General features: G+C 56.5%; 1 protein-coding gene and 1 pseudogene across 1 annotated transcript in view; one reads left to right on the forward strand and one right to left on the reverse strand.

The window, feature by feature from the left end:
* The window catches only part of MAD1L1 (mitotic arrest deficient 1 like 1), a 219740-nt gene that overhangs the window by 92931 nt on the left and 103302 nt on the right, over nt 1-23507 (forward strand). Inside the window, exon 11 of the mRNA XM_016212966.2 lies at nt 6523-6667. Within this exon, the coding sequence (XP_016068452.1) occupies nt 6523-6667 (145 nt within the window). The remainder of the gene's footprint in view (nt 1-6522; nt 6668-23507) is intronic.
* On the reverse strand, nt 10797-22749 carry LOC148093422 (aldo-keto reductase family 1 member A1 pseudogene; annotated as a pseudogene).

Genomic DNA, 23507 nt, shown 5'->3' on the forward strand with positions numbered 1-23507 from the left:
GCAGACAGGAGTCAGAGTGTAGCTGAGCACAGCGGGACAGCACTCGGGCCTGCTGCTCCGTGAGCTCCTCCTCGGCATCCTTGTGCCTGCACAGCCGACTTCAGAGCTGCCCGGGACAGGTCCACGGCTGCTGTTGCCACATGGGGTATGGAGGGTGTGCCCTCAGTCTCAGAGGCCTGGAGGTCTTACATGAGGCGTGGATGTGAGTGTGGGGTGCCGCGTGAGAGGGGACAGTGAGACAGGAGGGTGAGCATCTTTGGTGAGGAACCAGCATTCCTAGTGCCTTGTGTCCAGCCAGGCTGGCAGGAGCTTCTGCACTGTTAGCTCCCCAGGGGGCAGTTGGTCAGGTGGGAGCCTGTCTCTGCAGGCTGGGCAGCTGTGGGAGAGGGCAGTGCCAGGCAGCTTGTCTTGTGGGAGAGGGCAGTGCCAGGCAGCTTGTCTTTCTCGGGCCAGACAGTAAGTGGTTTTGCCTTTTTGGGCCACATGATCTCTGTTACAGGAAAGCAGCCACAGATGTCACATGAATGAGTAGGTGAGCTGTGTTCCAGAACTTTATTTACAGAGACAGGCGGTGGACTGCTGGCTGGTACCTCCCAGAGGAGGAGCGAGGCACCACCCATTCACTCCTGCCTGGCCCTCCAGCCTGTTGGCTGTGGCTCTCTGGGTTTTTGTTTTCTGAGCGATGACCAGGGGCAGTGTGCACAGGCCCTCATCCTTGGGTGCTGTGAGGCGTGAATGAGATGCTTGTGAAAGCCTATGGCCTTACCCCGGGAGCAGCACTGCCACGTCCATGTCACACCGTGTGCCTTTCTGTGTCGCCCGAGCATAGGGTTGCCTTCAGTAACTGTCTGCCCTGTTTCCCTGGACATTGCTGCCTCCTGAGAGCCTCGGCCTGGGTACGGGGCAGTTGCTCTGTAGGACTTGCCCTCTGGTCTCTACTGTGTCCTTACCGCCTGGGCCTCAGAGGCCCGGGGCGGGAGCTTTTCTGCTGCTTGCCTGGCACCCCAGAGCCAGCCTCGCTTGGGTCCCCAGCCGTGATTGGGAGGCACCCGACCCATATGATGACAGGTTGGGAACTGAGCAGCTAAATTGGATTATTCATTATGGTTGGGACTGAGTTGAAATTGCAGAGGACAGTTTTCCTTCTCACATTTCAAGGTCGGAGGAGTGTTTGCTGGTGGCCTCTGTTTATCTGGGAATGCAAATTGAATTTGGTGATTTGAATAGATGAGTGTATAGAACGGAGCTCATCAGAGGCGGGGCTGGGAGAAGTGGCCAGAGGCCCGACCTCAGCCTCGCTGCTGCTCCCTGGGCCCTTCCTGTGATTGGCAATTATTTCAGCCTCTGCTTTGTGGATTCTCTGCTTTTGTTTCCACTGTTTGGATGTTAATTTTTTCAGAGAAATGTGTAATGACACTTGGAGGCATTTAAGATTGGGGTCAGATGGCATAAATAAAGACAGCTGCATGCCACGTGGGCCCAGGCGTCATCTGCTCCTCTCCAGGGCAGCCTGAGTGGGACCCGGAGAACAGGGCCCCCCTCCTTCTCCTCCACACAGGCCAAAGCAGCCTTGCAGCCAGACGGCAGAGCCCTTGGGCCCGCTGCTGCACCCGAGGCCTGTCTCGGCCATGCTAGTTAAGGCCGGCCTCACAGGGGGAGGGCTCCCTCGGATAGATGGGCTTTGGGTCTGAACTGGAACCTGTGTTGCCACCTCCCCGTCTCCTGACCCCGAAAGGCGTGTTCCTCCGTCAGGGAAATAGGGACCTGGTGGTGGCAGTACCCTTCCCCTTGGTTCCTGTGGGCCTTCAACCAGGTGTGTGCCGTGTCCTGTGCAGCACAGAGCCGTCTTGGTGGGAGAGGCCATGTTCCTTGGAGCCCAAGGAATGAAGATGCTTTAGGGGTTTTGCATAAGTGTGAATAAAATTTTAATATTTTCAGTTTCATATGGAGGCGTAATTACTAAGAATCAGGGTGCACGTGCAGTCGTATTGATGTCAACTCGTCAGAGACCCTGGTTAGTCCTTGAAGGGCACTTATTAGAAGCGGTCTCCCTTTGTGGCCCCGTGCCTGCGTGAATGTCCTGTCCAGCGTCACCAACCAGGTCTGCTTGACTCGGTCGCTCTTGTTCTGCATCTGGGCGTGTTTACTCCTCTATGCTCACGTGCGGGCAAGATAAGGCTTGGTGTTCAGCACATGCCAGGCTCCACAGAGGACGGCTGTCCTTCCTCGGCGGGTCCTGCCTAGAGGCGACGGCCAGGCCTTTGGTCCTTCGGCACCATGGCTCCCACTGAGCATCGGGACTTGCCGGGGGCAGGCTGGAGCTGGGAGAAGGCAGAGCCGGGGAAGGTGGGCTCAGTGGTGTCTTGAAGAAGGTCATTAAAATACCCCCTGCTACTGCGGGGTGTGTTGTGCACTCATTGTCCCTGGAAATGGGGTTCTGGGCTGAAGTTTTCTGAAGAAGGTTACGTCAAAGCAGCTGCAGTGGCCGTCACAGCACGAAGCTGAGACGTGCGTCCTGCGGCAGATGCCCCTCAGAGAGGCTTCCATCGATGAACATGCCGGTTTCTCCTCCAAGAACTAACAACTTCATTTTGAACTCCAAAGGTTCACAGAAATGCCAGTGACCTCAGAGGTCACGTAAGTATGCAACTGGAGTTTAATTTTTTATGAATTTTCTCTTTACTTCACAAGGAAGGCTGAGCTTGAACAGACAGAATGTCCCAACCGAGGCATCGGCATCAGGTTTGGGTGGTGGACTCCCTCCTGCGAGAGCTCCTGCGAGGCTGGGCGGCCAGGTCCCGCTCCTGCTCGCCTGCCCGTATGTGAGGCGGGCGCATCTGTTGGCAGGTGGTTTGGAAAACGCATCTGGGGCACCTTGGACTGGATTCCTGGAAACTTTGCTCTTGGAGAGGCCAGCCTCTGCGTGTGTACCATCTTGTCCCTTCTCTGTAGCATCATCACGAGCAACGCCCCCGCCCCTGGCCACATGCTGGACCCTGCTTCCCATAGAGTTTACATACAAAAATGAAACCCCTCCTGACTTTCAGTCCTTCCCAACTGCCCCTGGTTTCTCTGCTTTCCTCTTAGCTCAGCCACGGCCGCAGGAGGTTGTCTGTGCTGTGCCCCCGTTCTTCTCCTGGTCTCTCGCTCCCTCTCTCCCACGGGGCCCTTCTCCGCTTGCACTTCACCCCTGCTCCTTTGCCCTGCCCCTCGCCCCTCCTGGTGGACCCGGCTCTGAGGGCCACTGGGTCCCACAGTGCTGCCCCTTGTGCTGGGTCCCCCCTGGTTTCTCCCAGCGGACAGCCCTCCTTGACTATCCCTCGCCCAGGGAGCCCCTCCCCTGCTCTCTTCCTCCCAAACCTCCTCCCACAGGGATCAGTGTGCACTTTGTTCCCTGTGCAGTCACCCTCCTCCCCAGCTCTGCTCCCTGTATGCATCTGCATTGGGGTGCTGCGAGGCCACAGGCTGGGGGGAAGAGGGAGGAAGCGCTTCCTTCCCTGGGAGTGGCACTAGTGGCACCTGTCACTCCTGCAGCAGTGAGCTCAGGGCACCACTGGCAGGCCCCCGCGACCTCTGCCCAGGCCCCTGGTCCTGAATTCAGTGGCCCCACCTCTGGGTGCCCACCGCCCAGAGTCTTTGCTCATCCCCAGGTTGCTGCCTCCTTGATGTCTCGGTTCCCTCTTCGTTCTCTTTTCACGTAACACGTGTCCTACTAGCAGGAGAGTCCTGTGAGGTCAAGCTCATGGACTGTTGGGTCCCTGCCTGGGCCACAAGGCCTGGAGCTGTGGCTGCTGGGGCCCGTGAATGGGTGAGGGGGCCTCGATTGCTGGCGGTCTCGGCGGGCTCTGCACAGTGTTCAGTAGCACCACTGCCTGTGAGGTGCCGAGGTTGGATATGTACGTCTGGTTTCATCTTGTAAAACATTGACTAGTGATGAAACAGCAGCCTCATGGCAGACCTCGGGAATGTGGGCAATATAGGGGCTGCTTCTTGGGGTCTCCAGGGTCCTGTGTCCTCTGGGTTTATTCCTTCCCACCCTGATTTCATGAAAAGCACTTCACCCCTGGGAAAGGCGGGTTTCTGCACTCACCAGGCACAGTGGCTTTGCCCAGCTCCACAGCCCTGGAAGCCCCGTCTCCTTCCTGCTGCATCTCTGGACTATGATTGGGACTTTTTCCTGCAGTGGGTGTGTTTGTGTCATAACATCTCAGCACAGGGCTGGGCCTCGGGTCAGGCACCTCAGTGCTTGGCTCCCCACCCTGAGGGGCCAAGGCCCACCAGTGTTTTTGGGAATGTACAGAGAGCTGGCAGACGAGGGTACAGGTGTCCTGTGCCAAGCTTGGCCCTGGGCACCAGGAGTTTGGTCTCTCCGACTTCCTATCGGTAAACACAGTTACCCTGTGGCCATGCATGTACGTGCACCTGCTCTTGGTGGGGAGGTCTCCAGTTTGACCCCCACATCGATATGAGGGCAACCTGTTCCCCAAACTATGGGGCTTTGTCAGTCTCCTCAAGGTTGTCCCCAATATCCTTGTGCTCAGAGCAGTCCTCACCCCGAGCCTGGCCAGGCGTGGTTCTGTGCCTGTCGTCTGAAAGAGCACTGGGCACCCCCTCGTTTTGCATGCACAAGAAAGGGAATGGTGCTTTCATCTCATTGCCCACTGTGGAGCAGGGATGTAAAGCGCTCTGAACTCCCCTGAACCCAGTGATTCCAGGGTCAGGTTCGCAGCCCCTGGTACTCATTTGGCCTGAGAGTGGTTTTGAGTTGAACTAGAGCTCAACACATCTGTTTCAAATGAGTGTCCGTACTTGCTCCCTGTTTCATGTTTGGCTACGAAGCACTGAGAGGTGGTAGGTGTGGTTGGCCAGCTGTGCAGTTGGATTACATGTTAATGTGAGGTTTTCCAAGATGGCTAAATTGAACGAAACCTCAGGCCCTGAGGTGGGACATCAGCTCTGTCCCCGTAGGAGACCTGTGCTTTGGGCCTGGGCCAGGCTGGGGTGGCCCAGACTGGGCTCTCCATCCAGTCGCTGCTGAAGTCCTGTACATGTGTGATTCACATTTACTTTCAAATTATACTTAGCTGTTTAAAGAATTGTACTAAATTATAATAAAAACCCCTCACACTTAGATGTGACATAGAACAGTCAGCACAGGGAGAGAGACTACTGCCAGAGAAAGCATTACCTGCATCCCTGTGAATTAAGGCCCTCTCGAAATTGTGTCATCAGAGCATAACAAAAGTCATCGAGTGCCAAGTGTGACATGAGGCTACAGGCGCCATCGATAGCCCTCATCTCACATTCTCATATTTTCAAAGCCACGTCGCTGTTCTCATGGACCGTCGCCTCCAGTAAACACTGCAGATGTCTCCTTATAACTGCTCTTAATAATATTATTTGACCCTGGCTGGTGTGGCTCAGGGGATAGAGCATTGGCCTGCACACCAAAGGGTTGTGGGTTCAATTCCTGGCCCCTGGTCGGTCAGGGCGTGCAGGAGGCAACCAACCAGTTTGTCTCTCTCACCTTGATGTCTCTCTCCCCGCTCCTTTCCCTCTCTTGCATTCTCTCTAAAAATCAATGGAAAAAAATATCCTATGAAGATTAACAACAACAAAAAAACACTATTTGTTTCATTTTTCTGAGATTTTTAAAGACTTCTTATGGCAAGAAGTTTCCTCTACTTGAAGAAATAGCTTGAACACTGTGTTTTCTACTCACACTCACACATGCCCCGCCCAGGTTCCCTGCCCGGTCAGCCCTGCCCAGCCCATTGCTCTCCCAGGTCCTTGTCCTTGACTCTCCCTCTGAAGTTCGTGTAGGCAGAGCCTGGAACAGAGGCCACCGGGGCGGGGCCATGTGTGTGTGGGGGGGGAGCTGTGACAAACTGGCCATTTTGGGAGAGAGTCTGAAACAGACTCTGAAGGCACTTCACCTCCAAGAGGTCGGAGGTCAGCTGTGGGTGGGCAGGAGCTCGAGAGGCTCTAGTGTCCATCCTTATGTGAGGTCTGACAGGATGGCCTGGCTGTGACTGTAGAGGACAGGATGCTTAAGAGCAGAGGTGACAGGAAGGTCAGCCGCTCAGGGTCGGTGGGAGCGGCCTCATGGAGCCTGGCCTAGAGGAGCCTGCAGGGCCCCACATTGGTCTGGGCTCTGGCTGGGGTTGGGGTTCGACTCCCCTGCAGCGCAGTGAGCTGCACACCTGGCCGGCTGACTCAGGGAAGTGCCTGCTGGGTAATTGAGCTCATTCATGCCACAATTTTCCCCATTGTGTGTGGAGCTGCGCCCCTCCCGCGCCTGCAGCTCTGGGATCGCCCTGGGGGTCTGCTTGAAACTCCGAGACTCCTGAAAAGCTCTGAGTAGCTATTCAGAAGCGAGGAAATGACAGGGCGGGGCGGGCTGCACGTGCGGCTCTATTTTGGGACCTCAGTGAGGAGGGCTGGCGGTCCCAGTGGGCCTGCTGCTGGAGTGCTGTCCTGCCAGCCCAGCCTCACCCTCTGCCCTTTTTCTTGTCTGTGCAGTGCCCGGGAGCTGGACAAGGTCAGGCAGCAGCTCCAGGAAGAGGTGTGCCAGGTCAGCGCTCAGCTGCTGGAGGAGAGGAAGAAGCGTGAGACACACGAGGCCCTGGCCCGGAGGCTTCAGAAGCGGGTCCTGCTGCTGACCAAGGTACGAGCTGCAGGAGGGTTGGGCAGTGGTCAGGTGGCAGTCACACTGGTCAAACATGCTCCTGGTCAGCAGCGCCACCCCCAGCCCTGCCTCGGCCACTGCTCATGTTTTCCCTCCAGCTCCCACATCTGCCAGGATCTCCACCACACACTAAGCACACCCTTCTTATGTGACTTGTCCTCGCCCCTCACTCAGCTGTGCTCGAGCCGTGGCTCAGGCAGGCTGTGTTGTCCTGATCGTCAGGAGGCTCTGATAGGCAGCCAAGAGCTCTCCAACCTGGTGTCCCTGCGGGGCTGAGACTGGGCCTTTGGACAGCTCTGTGGACCCCAGTGTGTGGTCCTGGATCTTTTAGGGGCAGCCCTTTCTTCCTTCCTTCAGTGCTGGGGTTTGGAATGAGAATACCGCCTGTGTCCAGACATGCAGAGCAGACACATCCTAGTACCAGCCTGGCTGTGGGCTGGTCCTTTCACTGTTCTGTCCCTGAAGAGCTTCTGATGTCTGGCTCAATAGGCAGAGTTTGCTGGAGCGTGAATTCGGGTTTCTATGCGGGAAAGCTTATTAAAATGCTGCCTTGGACACTGAAATTTGAGAAAATGAGGAAGGAAAAAGCCCAAATCTGTCCCGAGATGCTCCTGAGGCAAGGGTGGTGTCCATCCGCTGGGCAGAGGCTCCTCCCTCTGCCCGAAGGACGTTGCTGAGTGCCATCCCCCCAAAAGCATGCTGGCAGGTGGTGCCTGCTTGTCATCATTTCTGATGGAGACCTGGGCCCCTTGCCGCTGGGCCTCCTGACGATGGAGCTTTTAGAAAATGGCCTCTCTACGCCCCCTGCAGTGCCAGGTCGTCCTCAGAGGAGGCCTCGCTTGTGCCTCAACACCCCTTGACCTCCCTCGGCCTGTCCAGGGCCGCCTCCTCCACACGGCCCCAGGCGCCGCCTCTGAAGCATGGGCTTGGCAGGTGGCCTCACAGGACAGACACTTCAAAAATGTCCTCCTGTGCCTCCTGGCATGGAAGGGGCACAGTCCTTGGTGTGGTCAGCTGTGTTTAGTTACGTGGAGCCAGTTTAGGACCTCACTGCCTCCCCCCCCCACTTTGTTGTGTGTCTGCCACACCCACTGGACTCTAGGTGCTGTGATGCAGGTGTCAGGGCCCTGGTACAGTTTACAGTCTAGTGGGGCAGGCGGGCCGGTGGGTAGGTGGCGGGCAGGAGAGACCAACACGCGTGCGCACATGTGTGCACACACACACGCACACACACGCACACATGCTAACCAGGACCAGGCACACAGTGCTCATTGCACAGCAGGAATTCTCCCAGGAGCTGGTGGTTAAGTGGAGACCTGCGGGTTCACTGTTTACAAAAGGAAGGTCGGGGAGAATTTGGCTGTGTTGGTAGAGAGCTGACTAGGGGGCGGGCAGGAAGGACTGACGGTGCTGCCGCAGTCTGCCCGGACACGCGGAAGCAGGAAAGGATGAGCTCTCCTGAAGTACAGGTGGGTAACAGGCACTGTGTCCTCACGGCTTTGTGCTGGCAAAGCCAGACGGTGGTCGCCTCCTTTCTGTTGGGCACGTGCAGCTGTGGAGACCGACCTGCTTAGCGTCAGGGCTGCACACTGTCTCCCGGGGCCCTGCCAGGTTTGCCCCGCCAGCAGGGTGAGTTCTGGGCCCTCGGTCTGGTGTGAGCCCCGCCAGTGGGGGCAGCGGTGTCTCCTTGTCGTTTGAGCTCCCGGTGCTTTGGGTGCGGGGCTCTTTCTCCTGGTGCCGGGACCTCTCTGAAGGCTGCTCTTTTCTTGTCCCTCCGGGTGGGACATCAGGGGCTTGTTCACCCTTCCCTCATGGACGGCAGGGCTCTGGTGCGAGTCTTTTGTTGGAGATGCATACTGCAGACACCTGCGAGGCTGGGCCTGCTTTCTACGCTTGATCGTGTCTGTTGATGAAGAGAAGTTTTTGATGTTAACACAGCCCAGCTTGTTGACTTTGTTACCTTTACCTCGTCCTCTCCGAGCCCTGCTGAGCTGGTCTCTGCCAGCCATGGCACCGGGGCTGCTTCCTCGCGCCTGCGTCACTGCTCTGCCCTTTGCCTCTGGTCTAACATGCGCCTGGAGTGGGTTTGGGGATGAGGAAGGGGGCGTCCAGATGAGCTTTCCCTGTTGCACAGACGACCTGGCGCTGGTCATCGGAGGGCAGACCCTGCACAGCGCCTTTCCCTGCTGTGCTGTCCGGCTCTGCTCCGGGGCCTCTGCCTTTTTACCCGACCTCCGTCCTCGCTACTACAGCTCTGCGGCACTTTACGTCGGGTGGCGGGTCCTTCCAGGGTGTTGGCGTTCTGTTCTGTCCTCTGGCTGGCTTCGTTCTGTTGCATATCCTTACCCATTGCAGAGTCAGGTTGCCCGTTGAAGCAGAAACTGCTAGGATGCGGTTATGGCTGCAACGAGCTTGTGAACAGATGGGGGGAGAAACGCCACCTTCTAAACTGGAACATTGTACGTTCTTCCATTTTTAAGATCTTTGTTTTGCTGTTTTGGGGGATATATCTAATATTTCCTGTTCTCGATGCAATTTTGACGGCATTTTTAAAGACTGTTACCTGCTGTGTGTTTACTGCTGGTCTAGGGAACGGGGTCAGATGGCCTGCACCTGCTGGTCCCACTGAGTTCCGTTCCTGTCCACTGTCCCCACGCAGCCAAGCCGGCACCCGCTTACTGCCCGTGTCCTGCCTCCTTGCCAGCCTCGAGGCGTTCCTTCTCTCCCTTCCCTGCCTTCTCCCTAGAACCTCGGTGGGAGTCCAGGACAGTGATGCTGGTGGCACCCTGTCTCCTGCCGACTTCGGGAGACATTGGCCATCAATACGAGCCTGCCGTGTGCTCTCAGAGTTTAGTGGACACTCGTGATTGGACTAATGAAATCCTCTTTTTTTTCTGCATTTTCCTCATGAATGCCTACCCCGTACGTTTGCATGTGGGCTATTTTTATTACTGTCCCTTCACAGTGCTTCTCACATTCTCTCTGGATTTGTAAAGGCCGACCTTGGATCAAGGGTCACCATGTCCACTGGAGTGGAGACAGGAGACCTGACTGTCCCACTTGCTCCGTCGTGGTTTTATCCCAGAGACTCAGCAGAGTGTCTCCTGGGCGCCAGGCTCTGTGCAGGTTCTGCGGGGACAGCAGGGAGCTGAAGGCACAGGCTCTGGGCTCAGGCTCTCCCTGTGCTGGGGCAGAGCAGGCCAGTGCGCGTGCGGGTTGTGAGGGAAGTGCTGCGTCATGGGCGTGTTTGGAGGAAACAAGGGAAGCACTTGCACATCCCCGGGGCCTGAGTGTTGCTGAGTGTTCGTCCTTTTGTAAAAATAGTTGGATCCACAGGAAGCTGTGAACAGGGCAGAGAAGTCCTGCGTGTTTCTCACCCAGGTTCTCCCAGGGCACACATCAGGTGATGGCAGTGTGACATCACAGCCAGGAGGTATTATTCCGTGCCTGTGGTCACAGGTGTAGACTCCTGGAAGCACCGCTCAACCGGGTGCGAACTAGTCACACCACAGAGACTTCTTGCTGCTGCCCCTGAGGCCACACTGGCCCCTGGTTTCCTAATATGTTCTCCATCCTGGTAATTTTGCATTCCAAGAATACTATACAAATGCAGTCATATAGTATATGACAAATTTATATGTTTTTAAATTAATAGACTTTATTATTATTTTTTTTAGGTTTACAAAAAATTAAACGGAAAATACTGAGTTCCATGTACCTCTTCCCTGACCCCAGGTGTCCGTAACTAACACCTTGTGTCATGCGGTAATGTTGCAGTTGACGAACCTGTGGCTATATTGTTTTCATGAGAGCCCAGAGTTTACCAGGGCTCACACTCTGTGTTGCCCAGCCTGGGTGGGCTTTGACAAATGCACATGTCATGTGCCCACCATTGTGGTTTCACTGCCCTGACACCCTTTGTGCCACAACTTTCCATCCCTCCCCCAACCCCTGGTGCCCACTAATCTTGTTATTTATCGATTTATATTTGTTTGTTTGTTTTGGAGACATTCTAGTGGCTTTATTAACTTGCTCTTTCTGGGGTGGCAGGACCTCGTAGATGGAGAACTGGAAGGGAAAGCAGGAAGTGTGGCTTTAGTGTGGGTCCTTAGTGTGTGTCTTTGGGGACCCTCTTCCCATCCACCACAAGCAGGGAACACAATGTGGTGCCCATTTTTATTTAGGGAACCTAGCTGCTTCGTCTCTTCTGACCTGACGGTGAAATGAGACACCTGGGTGTTGTGAAGGACATGGGAAGGTATGACACTCTTGGGGAAGGAGATCATTTTCCACTGGACCTGCTGCCTGAGCGAGGTCTGGGCAGGAGACCAGCCATACTCTTCAGCCAGCGCTGGGACCACTGGCTCCTCAAGCAGAACAGGCTCCTCTGATTCACGCCAAGCACAGCTGGAGGGGCCAGAGGGCTGCCAGCAGTCACCTCGGGCCATGTGCTTGGCAGGGGCAGTCAGCTTGTGCTGAGCCAGACACAGTAGCATTCCACCTGCAGGATAGGTGGGCGCGTGAGGCCACACTGAGCCTCATCAGTCTGCTGATGCCCACACCAGCCCCGTAGCCACCAGCTTCCAGAGCCTCTCGGGCTCCTTGTCGTCGGTGGCGTCGTGGCAGAGAGGCCCATCAGCATCCTTAGGGAAAGGGCCGTCTCCCCACTCAAAGGCTTAGGCCACTGTGTCAGGTCCAGGTCCCGATACTCTACGAGGTCAGCCAGCGTCGTCCTGAGGGCAGACCCCACGTCCCTGGGTGGTGGGCAGTGCCCCACACACTCCCCGAGACACTGCCCTGCCGCCCACTCTCTCCTCGGGCCTCTCAGCCCCAGTCTCACTGCTGTAGACGGCAGCACAGGCAACGTGACGTGGCCTCCACTCAGCTCTTCTGCCGGGCCGGGATCGCTCCTCCAGTGCCCGGTCCAAACGGGCCCCTGCCCGGTGTGTAGGCGGCCACAGGAGGCCACCGCCGCCCAGCCCTTCTCACTGGGGTTTCGTCTTCCCTGCTCAGAGGGCTCTGTAGTTGCTGGTGGGATGCAGGGAACTCCACTGGCAATGAGCATGAACCAAGGTGGTGTCAACCCCTGGTCTGTCGCTGTCCCCACAGTCTCACCTTTTCCAGAGTGTCACACAGTCTGAATCACACAGCATGTAGCCTTGTTAGACTGGCTTCTGTCCCTTAATCACATGCAGTTAAGGTCCCTCGTGTGTCTTCATGGCTGACAGCTCATTTCTCTTTACTGCTGCATAATATTCCACTGTCTGCTGGGCTGCAGTTTGTCTGTTCATCACCTGTGGAGCGGCATCTCCGAAGCCTCTGAGTCCTGGCTGTTCAGAGTCTGTAAATGTGGGACACACAGGGCTTTGGGGGGGGGGGGAGGCCGTGCGCTTGGCCAGAGTCTCCAGCTCGGGGTGTTTTCACACCAGCTCACCCCGTAATGAGCTGTGCCCTCAACTCTGTGAAGCTTTTCACACAGTGTTTCCTTTCTATGAAAGGTCTTTGAGGCGGTGGCGCTGTTTCACAGAGGACCCGAGACACTGAGCAGGTGAGGCGTGATGGTGGAGGTGGAGCGTGAGCAGAGGGAGCTAGTCCCTACGCCGCCTCCAGTGTCACCTCTGCCATCAGCCTCCCTCAAAGTGACATTAGGGGCTGCCTGCATCTCTGTCTTTCATCTTGTTACACCTCTGAGCGTAGTTAAGTGACTCATAGACCCTCTGGGAGCCTGGATGTGGCATGCAGGAGGACCCAGATGCTTTTCCCAGGTGACTCTGAGTGTTAGGTGAGGCATCACCCACAGCAGGGACTCGGGCTGCGCAGGGAGAGCTCTGGTGGAGCGAATTCCCAGTGAGCAGCGCCCCAGCTCCGTGGAGCCCCAGCTCATCGGAGTCACGGGGCCTCTGTGCGGGTGGTCAGCCCCCTCTCCACAGCAGCTGCTCCGGGCTCTGCCCCTCCCCAGTGTGAACTGCTCCTTCCTGGCGAGCTCCCCCCAGGTCCTGAGCACTGGCATGCTGCTGACACCCACACGAGGCCTCTTGCCTTGAGAAAAGCAGATTATGTCCACGTTTCTCTTGCAGAAGATCATAAATGCCATGTCCCACCTCCTCTCACATCCGTCCCTAGGGTCTGCGAGTTTGCTAATCTTATTAAGAGGATTTCTCAAGGATGCCTTCTCTTTCGGTGCTGAAAATTCGTGGTCTTAGGTGGCACAGAAGGAAATACTTTAAAGCTCATTACCTGCTCTGTCTTCTGAAGAAAGCAGGCCTGTGTGGGTGTCCAGCTTGCTCTCTGCCTCAGAGCACTTTGTCACCCCAGTTCCCCGGGCCCCTCACCGAGGTGTGGAGGGCGGACAGCACGCTGGCTTCCAGCTCACCATCGAGGCCTGAGGGCGGTGTGGAGGGCCGATGGGGACATGTATAGGTGAATCTGCGTTTCTCCCCATGCTGTGCGCCCTCTCCCCCAGCCTGAGTCCAGCCCACGCGGTTCAGTCTGCACGTGGGCGTTGGCTCCGTGTGGAGACCGTGAGGCCGTGTGTGAGAACCTTCCTGTTTGAGGCCTTGGAGGTGGGCAGGTGTGCACCTGGGTTTGCAGGTGTTCGGTGTCTGAGGTGCAGATCAGCTTTCAGTCTCCCTGTCGGGGGAGTCTCCGCTGTCTCTGTGGGACGGAAGCAGCCCCTGTTCTGAGAAGGACAGTTACTGAGCCACAGCGCTGTCAGGGTCTCTTCCTGGTGGGGGAAGGGTCCCCGTTGTCATGGTCTGTCATACAAACCCGTGCCCTCTGTGATGTCCTGGGCCTGTGTACCTGGCGTGGGGCCTGGGGTCCTGCCAAGGTGTGCTGAGCTGAGCTCGACCCCTCAGTCGTTCCTTCTCCCGCTGCCTCTGCTCGGCCTGACCGTGACCAGCATCCTCTGGAGGGTCTTGGCCTTCACTGCTCTCCCCTCTCTGTCTGATGGGGGCCTGTCCTTTTACTCCAGCCCTCTGTGAAAAGACAGCTCAAGGCTGGACTTCAGAGAACCTTCCGCCAGGTTCCCTAGAGCTCTGGGCACTTGTGGTGATGTCTGCGTAAGCCAAGAGGAGGGACATGAGGTGGGCGCTAATGTTTAGACCTCCTGCGTGGCTGGGCATTGGGCACTGTGCCCATCACCGGCTCCTCCAACTCAGAAAAGCTCAGTAACCACAGGAGAGCTGGTCGGGACTCACCCTGCCGACTCCTGCTGCTGTGTGGCGAGCCACGGATGTCTTCCAGGACAGAGGTCGTTCACGTGTGCAGGGATCACTGGGTCTGAGCGCCTGCCTGTTGGACCAGATCCCCGGCCATGTCCTTGCTGCTGACCTGTGCACTGGTTCGGAGATGGCTGACAGGACCGCGATAGCGTCCCAGGCTGTGCCACAGCTGAGACGATGGGCGCAGCACCTGGTCCCTGTGACTAAGGGGCAGAGGCCTGGCCGTCCTGGTGTCCATCTGGCTCTGTCCTTGCTCAGACCCTGTCCTCCTGTGGTGGCCACAGTCGTCCCCTCTGCTTCCTCTCAGCCCTGAGAAACCGCACTATAATGTGTGTCCCTGGTTCATCACCTTCTGGTTTTAGAAACACAGGTCTCCTCTGCTGGGAGTGTCATGGGACGCCTTCCAGAAGCCGAGTATGTGACGTGAGGAGGCAGTTGCCCTTCATTGATGTGGGAAGTTTAGAGCCAAACGTGAACACACACCGTGTCTTTATTTCGCTCCCCGCGATAGAAACGCTTAGTTACGTCCAGTTTCACGCTAAGTGTATAACACCCTTCGGCTTCCTGACACCTTGGGGCACATTTTGCTCACAGAAGCATAAACTACGTTGGGACAAAGCCCACATGCTCCCAGACTCGGTCCAGAGCTCTGGGCTTGATGCTGAGATGCTCAGCGTACAGATGTCGGGCCTCCCTTGAGCCCTCCGGCTGACTGACAGAAACAGGAGTCGAGTTCATCTCGTCAGTGTAAGGAAGCGGCGATACCCAGGGCCAGTGACGCGCAGCAAGCAAATGCCCGACGCTGTTTTCACTTTCTGCCTTTTTTAAAATTAAAAATCCTCTTTGGATTTCTTCTGGTTTGTAAAAATAGATAGTAAGGTAGGTGTTTTGTAAAGGTGACGTGCCGTACACGGGCTTTAGAAACCAGGGACACGTGTAGTCACTGCGTGCCCTGCCCAGAGTCCTCCCCGGACTCCCTCCTCCCCGCCTTTGTCTTCACCCCTATGACCCAGTGTGCCCAGGTAACGGGGTGGCAGGAGGTGGGGTCTGCTGTGCGCCTGGGTTTTGAATACTGCTCTGCTACCTGGCCCAGGTCTGCTCTCCCTTTCTTCGAGCCCGGCTCCTGCAGGGCTGCCCCCCAGCGCAGCTCCCACTGTGCTGGCCTTGTGGCTGCCCTTCTGGCCCTAGGTGCTCACACTGTCCTATGGGAGGCCCGTTGTATTTGTGTTCTTTAAACTCAAGTTCAGACTCAGACCTCGCTCTCTTGTTGAAGATGCTCCCCTCTGTTTGTGCCGAATCCTCCAGAGACGCCTGCAGGGTGAGGTACTGAGCCGTCACCCAGCCTGGAGCTCCCTGCGATGGCCGCCTTCCACAGATGAGAAGGACCCTCTCGGCTTTAACACTTAATTTCCAGTGTTAACACTTTGCCCTTTCAGCTTACTTCCCAGGCCGACACTGCTGTTACGTCCACTCTGGTAAAAAGCCCACCTGCTTTGTCATGGGAAAGTGCCGCTTGCAGTTATTAGAAAGCCAGCCTTGTCACCAGTATTACTGTAGCATTCCAGGGGGCAGCAGGAACTGGGTCGCAGTAGGAAAAAAGCCCAGAGAGCAGAGCAACTTTAGGAAATGTAGGGAAATCAAACAAAATGCCTTTTATTTCTCGCCAGATTTAAGATGTGTATTAAAGGAAAATTTGTGAGAATGTGGAGGTGAGGTGCTGTGAGCGGCCTCTGGCCACCCCAGAAGATGAGCTGGGAGGAGAGGGCGGGGCCTTGAGGAGGGGCTGAGCCTGTGGAGGGGCAGGGCCAGGCAGAGAAGATGGCCAGCTGCCCAAGGGCCTCCCTCTCCTGGCCATGGGTTTGGGTGGTTTGGAAGCTGCATTCTGCTAGATGCAGACTATCCATACAGGGTGCCCCCCCAAAAATGTGTGCGCACTTTAGCAGCTGATAGCTCAATTTTGAAATGTGTTTTAATGAGTACCATCTCTGAAATTATTCAAAGTGTGCGCATTTGTTTTTTGGGGACACCCTATGTTTATTCTCCGCTAACTTTTATGTGCTCTCAGAAGAGCCCCGGCCACACCAGTCCACTAGGGCTCCTGGGCTCCACTCAGGGAGGACAGCGAGTTGGGGGAGGAGGGGTGGGGGAAACTCATAGCCTGGGGTCCCTGGTGGCTGGCTTCCATGGCCCCTCCAGCTGTGGTCTTCGTGGTGTGTATGTTGTGGGAAATTTGGTGCTTTCTGCCCCACAGCGATCCCTAGGTGATGTTGCTGAGGTCGACGTGTCCCTGGGGATCTGGGCATTGGAGACAAGGCTCTGGGAAAGTGCCTTTTGAGGCTCTTTTTGAACTGGTCCCATTATCTTTCCCTGGAGTGGTTCCCCGTGTCCCTGTTTTGTGATAGGGAATTAAATCTTAGTGGCTTAGAGTGGGCATAGCTGGTCCTCCTTAGCTTCACTCACAGGCTCTCACTAACCTCGCCCATTCGTGCCATTGGAGCTGAAACACATGGCCCCAGACTCCGGGGGCCACCAGGCCTGCTCCCTGACTCCTGGCACACCCTCTTCCTGCCCTACTGGAACGTGCCGTGCAAGGGGGGAGGGTCCCCGACTCTCTGGCTGTTCCCAGCATGCCTCTGGGCCTTTCACATGCCTCTCCCCAGTCCTGCTTCCTTTGCACTTACCCTCCTGACTCCTGGATCACCTGCCACCTTCTTTCTGTATCTCCTGAGGGACAGGGTCTCCTCTGCTTTGCTTACCAGTAGTCAGCATGAAGCAGGCACTTTGGGCACAGTGGGCCCCAAGGGAATGTCTGTCAAATGTTCTTGTGCACCACGAGGAAACTAAGGCCCAAAGAGAGTGGTTTGCCCAGAGCCGCAGTAGAAAAGGAGCAGTTTGCCGCCATTCTCTGCCTGGACCCTGCTGCCTCCTGCCCATGAGCGGTGCCTGCATCCCAGCTCCCTCCACCTTCCTGGGCATTGTGGGGCCCAGCATGTGGAAGGGCTCCCTGGGCAGGCAGCCTGTGAGCACCTCTAGCTGCCATCAAGTGGGTGTGGGGGACATCAGAAGTGCTTGGGGCAAGGTAGCTGATACAGACATGTCTGTTTTTGATGCTGTGACAAAATTAGCAATTTGGAAGTGATGACATTGCCTTTCTTCCCCAACCATGAAAGTTAACAGAATTGCAGTTCTGGGTGACTGAGGGCAGGAAGGTGAGTGAGTGTGGTGGGAGCCAGTGCCCGCGAGGGTGGGGACAGTGCCCCGGGCGGGATGAGCTGTGCCCCAGTAGCACACCTGCAGGAGCTCTCAGTGGTGGTGCAGGAGCTGGGCATCGGCCGTCTGACAGGCCGCTGACCCTTGTGCTGCTCACAGGACATGTCCCTGTCCCTGGGCATCTCGCCTTGGCTCCTCCTCCTCTGAGGTCGCCCTGCCAGGTTGGCCCTGTGAGTGTAGGGCACAGCCTGCTGGCTGCCTGTGCGGCTGGCACGTGTGGTTGGGCTGGACCCCATCTCCCCCGGGCTCCGTCTCTTAGATGCCTCTGTGCCAGCGTGTGTATCATCATTTCCCAGCGGACCCCATCCTTCCAGAGCCTCCTAGAGAGTCTCTCCAGTGAGTGTGGTCTGTGAAACATCACCCTGCCGATTAGGTTAGCTCGTTCCTGGCTCTGAGACACCCCACAGGCCAGGATAAGGGTGGGACCCGAGAAGGGGTGTGCAGGTGCTGGTGCATCTCCTCATTTGTAATTTTTTTTAAATCTTCACCTGAGGATATTTTTGTGTTGCTTTTCAGAGAGAGTGGAATGGGGTGGGATGGGGGAGAGAGAGAGGGAGGGAGAGGGAAACATGGGTGAGAGAGAGACACATTGGTCAGTTGCCTCCTGCACATGCCCAACCAGGGCTGGGGATCGAGCCTGCAACCGAGGTACATGCCCTTGGCTGGAATCGAACCCAGGACCCTTCAGCCCAAGGGCCAACACTCTAACCACTGAGCAAAACTGGCCAGGGCTTATTTGTAATTTTAATATATTGTTCATGGTTTTTCCCCCCCACATTGAATGTGAGTTTCTAGCATACTCCATTGAAATATTGTCTTGTTAGCTGTTCACACTCCCATGAATTGGGTCCCGAGGCGAGGGCCTTCTTCCTCTCCATGCATGCGGCCTGGGCTCACCCATCGCCCCGGGACCCACATCTCAGACCCAGCATTTCCAGGCATTCGAGGTGGAGGGACCCAGGCCTTAACTAGAAGAGGCTGCTGTCTCCATTTGCAGGCCTCTGACTTCACTGGAAGAGACTGAGGCACAGGATGGAGTGAAGCCTTGCCAGGGGCAGTGACTGGCCCAAGCCTCCCCACCACGGTGGTCTTCACTTGCCCATGGTGCATCCTGTGGAGTCTGAGGGCATCTGGCAGGCCTGGGAGACCAGGCTGTACAAGCCAGCAAGTGTCCTTGTTTATGATTTAAAATCCCCTCTCATCCTTGTGGAGACCTGTTCCCTCTTAACTCAATTTCGAAGAAATCCAAATCTTTGAATAACCTTCATCCAGAAAGGAAAGGAAGTTGGCTGCAGGTGAAAATTGATGGTCACGCTCAAAGACATGGTTCCCTGCCAGGCAGCCTCTTGAGTGTTACAGCTAAAAATAGCCGCAGCATCTTGCTGCTGTTTGAATTGTCTCCAGGCCGGTCCCAGTGATTATCTCGGAGATACTGAAGATGCCCGGCCTCCTCTGCTGCTTCTGCCTTGGGCCTGGGCAGCCTGGGCTGGGTCGCCCGCCAAGGGCCAAGTCAGCATTTTTGGTGTAGCAGCAGCTCTCTCCTGCTGACCTCTGCCTCCACTGAGTTGTCCTAGGGCGTGACACCACCGTGCAGAGGAGCTGGTAGATACCCAAGGTGTACATGTCGTGTGCACGGCCCCATTGAGCTGTGTGATTTGCTTGCTCGCCTGGTGCAGTGGTTCTTAACTGGGGGCTGATTTGCCATCACTCAGCTTCCCACAGCCAGCCTCCCCCACTTTATCCACGGCACCCAAACATGTCTGCGTGCCCAGAATGAGATGCCGTGGAGCCAGCTGCCAACTGCACATGTGCCTACTCTGTGCTGGGCCTCGTGCTGTGCTTAGTGTTTACCATCCTTTACACAGTGTATTTCCAGTAAATGTATGTCCATACGTGGTCTGGGACCTGGAGCAAGTAGCCACTGAGTAGCAGTGACTGCTAACGTTCACCAAATTACCTTATTTTCATTAATGTCTTTCTAATAAGTCTCACAAGTCCTTTTGAAAATTCTTTGAGTTTGTATTTGCAAAGTCTCTTTTTTAGAAGAGGAGTCTGTGACTGGTGGCTGGGCAGTGTGCCCAGGACAGGTAAGAGCCAGTCTTGCCCATGTCTAGCTTGGGCCTCTGATGCCCACCTAAGCGCCTGTCCCTGCCCGTCGCCGCTCCCTTGTGTCTGGCCAGGGGTGTCAGAGTGTGTGTGAGTGCACACATGAGTGTGTATGTGTGATGGCATGTGTATGTGACTGTGCACATGAATGTGTGGTTGTGACTGCATGTGAGTGCACGTGTGTGTGCATCTACGCGTGTGCCTATGTGAGTATGTGTTTTTATTCTGGAAAGCTGATTGTATTTTGCAGTTTAGCTGCTTTTCCCATGAGCCGCTCACGGAACATTGGGCCCAGTAGACAAGGACCGGCCCTGCCATTGTAATAGTTATTAAACAGCAGTGAAGTAGGACCCGTATTTACAGACGCAGAGTGTGCTCTGGCTGGACGGTATTAAATACCATCCATCATCAAGTGGAAAACAGGCAGTGTAGGGAGCATGGTTTGCAGTCAGTACTCCTTTGGTTAACTTTGCCTGTAAAGATCCAACCTGCCCCCAGCACAATGCCAAGGAGGAAGGGAGGCACTTCCTCCAGACCAGAGCCCCCCAGCATAACCCCGGGATTAGGCCGCCATGCCTCGTCGCTGCGGGTTTACGGCATCGCTCAAGGCAACTGGCTGTCCGTTCTCACTGGGTGCGCTGGCGGCGGGCCAGGACGGGGCGACGTTGGGCCCTTTTCCAGAATTCTAATTGCTGGTTTTCTAGAGGTCACATCCAGCTTTGCCCTGTGTCTGGAGAGGGAGAGTGTTGAAATAGCATTTGCCTGCAGCACCTGGGAGCTTGTGAGAGGAGAGACTGGCTGCAGGCTGTGGGCCCAGGCATGTGGAGCACAGTAAAAAGGAGCTGGGAGTTTCCCTGGGCATCTGTGGTGGAACTGCGCCCTCACCCTGACCTGATGACTTACTCCTTCAGTGAGTCTCCCAGCCTCCTCTCCTCCATCTGAAAAATGGGCTCATGGAGGTTATAATCTCAGGTAGCACATGTGACCAACCAGGCATTGTGCCCAGCAGATGCGTGGCTGCCCTGTCTTCTGCGTGCGTATGGAGTCGGGGTAGGGGCCGGTTGATGTTGGCTCTTTGCTCCTTGCCTGACCGAGGCATTATATCATTGCTTTCTGCAAAGTCAGAGTTGGCTGGAGGCACATGTGTACAGCGGGAGTTTGGTGTATCACTGCCATGCCAGCCTGCCCCACAGGGGACTTTGTCTCTGGAAGGCGTTCCCAAGCTGGTATACACGCACCATCTCTGGGCGGGCCTGGCTTCTAGGAAAGTGTGAATTTGCACAGTGCCTGAACTTGCCCCTTTCCAAGTTTTTTTAACCGTTCTAGATTGCAAGTCTCAAGTAACTTTTACTGTGTGTCAAAGCTTCTCTCCTTGCTGCCCTCAAGCGTCCAGCGCAGGAGGGACGGTGGCCTTGCCAGAGGGTACCTGCTGTCCGGGGCCTCTGAGGAGGCGGGGAAAGATGATGGGTCACAGAGGCCAGTGGCGGGTGGGAGAGGCTGGCCGGCCTTTCCATGCGAGCTTTCCGCCCACATAGCTGCACAGTTGAGATGAGCAGGTACACGTGTGTGAGCAGTGGGCCATGCAGGGTGCGGACCTCGCGGGGGCACGCCTCTGCTCCGGAGGTTCTGCGGGCAGTGAGCGGGGGCCCTGCACCCAGTGTCCGCCCGTGGACCACCTGTGTCCAGGTGGCCTGGGGGCTTTCAGAGGCAGATTGTAGGCCCGGGGCCTGGGGTTTGGCAGGCAAGCAGCCAGGGCTGGGGGCTGCCCCTGGAGGGAGCTGCCCAGCACTGGGCTGCCTGCTGACAGCTGGACTCCCAGCTCCTCCCTGTGCTGCAGGAGCCAGTGCCCAGTGTGGTTGTGAGGGGCATGTGGGCATTCTGCAGGCCTGATCTGGCCTCCTGGGACCCTGGGAGAAATGTTTGCATTTAAATGTTTTTTTAATCCTCACCGGGGGATGTTTTTTTCATTGCTTTTCAGAGAGCAGAAGGGAGAGAGAGGAGAGAGGAGAGGGAGGGAGAGAGGGAAACGTCGATGTGGGAGAGACACATCGATTGGTTGCCTCCCACACGTGCCCCGAGCCTACAGCTGAGGTACGTGTCCTTGACCGGAATCGAACCTGAGACCCTTCAGTCTGGGGGCCAATGCCCAGCTACTGAGCCAAACCGGCCAGGGCTGCATTTAATTTTTATTGTGCCTGTTCTGTGCTCCCCAGAGCTGCAGGCATGAGGCCCTGGGACAGGCCCTCTTAGTGGAGCACCTGGCCTCTCCTGGCTCTGGCTGAGGGTCAAGCGCTGAGGGTGACCAATGGCCCCTGTCCTTTGAGGCATTCGGTTAGACCCAAATCCCAGAAAGTGGCGCTCTTTCTTCCAGGCTCCTCAGGGCTCTCTAATAAGCTCTTACAAAGAGCTTTATCCACAGCTTCATGAAAGTCTCTAAATAAATTAGATCCACCGGTTAGCCCTTGCCAGTGATCTTGGTTAACCTCCAGTTAAAGAAATACCACTAGTTGCAGAAGCATGATTCATTCTGTGTGAGCCAGCCTCGCCTGGCCCCCAGGGCCCCGAGAGGAATGTCACTGGGTCAGTGCCCAGTGCCAGCTGATGCTGGGAAGTGGATAAGGAGGGGCTTCTCCCTTCTGCATGAAGTGACAGGGCTGGAGTCCTCTCTCCTGCATCACCTGTCGGGAGCACTGAGCTCTACTCCAGCCACCTGCAGCCATGGCTCCCTGGCCTGCTGATGGGCAACACTGGCTGTCCCCGGACAGGGCCTGTCCCTCAGAGCCCCGAGCCTGGAGAGCAATGCAGACTGCAGAGGTGACCCTCCCTGTGATCCCTGGCTCCTGGTCGCTCTGCCCGGGACACTGATGTGGTCAGAGAGGTCTGGTTCAGGTTCTGGTTCCACCCACCATGCAGCTTGGGGTACGTGTCTTTCCCCTCGGAGCTTCTGCTTCCTCCACGAAACTTGGAAAACGGGTAACAGGCCCGCACAGTGCCCGCTTCACTGTGACACCACTCCATCCCCGTAGCTTTCCTTAGCCAGTCACAGTAAAACAAGCATGCCCTTTACACAGGAGTGAAACGTTTGTGAGCCTGGCGTCCTCCAGTGTCACAGAGGCAGGCAAGTGGGCACCACTGGACCCTGTGCACGGAGAAAGCTTCCCAGCCAGTGGGAGCCGAGCCTCACCCCCCTGCAGGCTCCTCTCCCAGCCCGTCTGCTGCGAGACTGGGTTTGCTCGTCACCTCGTCGTCACCCGGCCCAGCAGGGACCTGGGCTTGTGTGTCCACAGCACCGTTCCCAGTGTGTTCATGGGCATCTCCCTGCCTTCCATCTCAAGCAAAGGTGGCTTCTCTTTGGCGTGGTTTCAAACCTCACGTGATCAAACCTGAAATCCTGTAGTGGCTGGAGCCAGTGTGAGGTTCCAATCCCGTCGCCACAGTCACTGCCTCGTGCTCCCCAGCCATGCTCTAGGATCCTCCACTCCCCCACTGCTCTTACATGCCTTGCTGCCGGACTGTGGCCAGGGATCGCCCCCGAGCGTCCTGCCCTGCTCTCAGGGACATGCTGGAAGCCTGGCTGTACCCATGTGGCCCTCAGCCCTGCAGCCCCCAGCTTGCATTGCCTGCGGAACAAGCTGTGCTGTGCTGGCCATCAGTGGCCAGGCCCTGCTCAGCTGTGTTGCTCAGGGCTCATGGACCATCGACGACTCAGCACTGTTGCCGTCTGGGCAGTGCAGGTGTTGGAGAGCAGGAAACAGCCAGATACCCGGCCCTAGAGCTCCCTGGGGCTGGGCAGGAGGCCTGCCTGGGGAGCTGACCCTCATGTTCAAGGACAAGGCCAGGGTCTGAGTGCAGGGCTGTTTGTGAGGACTGTTGTGACCAGGAACAGCGCCCAGCAAGTGGGAACCCAGCCACCTGCCCCACCCCAGTCCACTCGGGCCTGGCTGTGGGAGTGTCCCAGTCCCAGATGACAGGCACTGCACTCTGTGGGCCAGACACCCAATGTCACTTTGCCAGGCTGGACCTCTCCAGCCCCCTCTCAGTGCTGGCCTGCAGGACTCCCCAGTCCCCACCCTCCCCCCAAGGAGGCTGGAAGAGCTGTCAGAGCAGACTGCTGCGTGGGTTTTCAGAGGATTAAAGTTAATTAAGGAGAGCTTCCTCGCTTTCATTTCCTGTATCTGCCAGCTATTTACATGCTAATGTGGGCCCTGCCACTGAGAATG

The sequence above is a fragment of the Miniopterus natalensis genome, chromosome 4, assembly GCF_054644295.1.
Source record: "Miniopterus natalensis isolate mMinNat1 chromosome 4, mMinNat1.hap1, whole genome shotgun sequence".
Lineage (NCBI taxonomy): Eukaryota > Metazoa > Chordata > Mammalia > Chiroptera > Miniopteridae > Miniopterus > Miniopterus natalensis.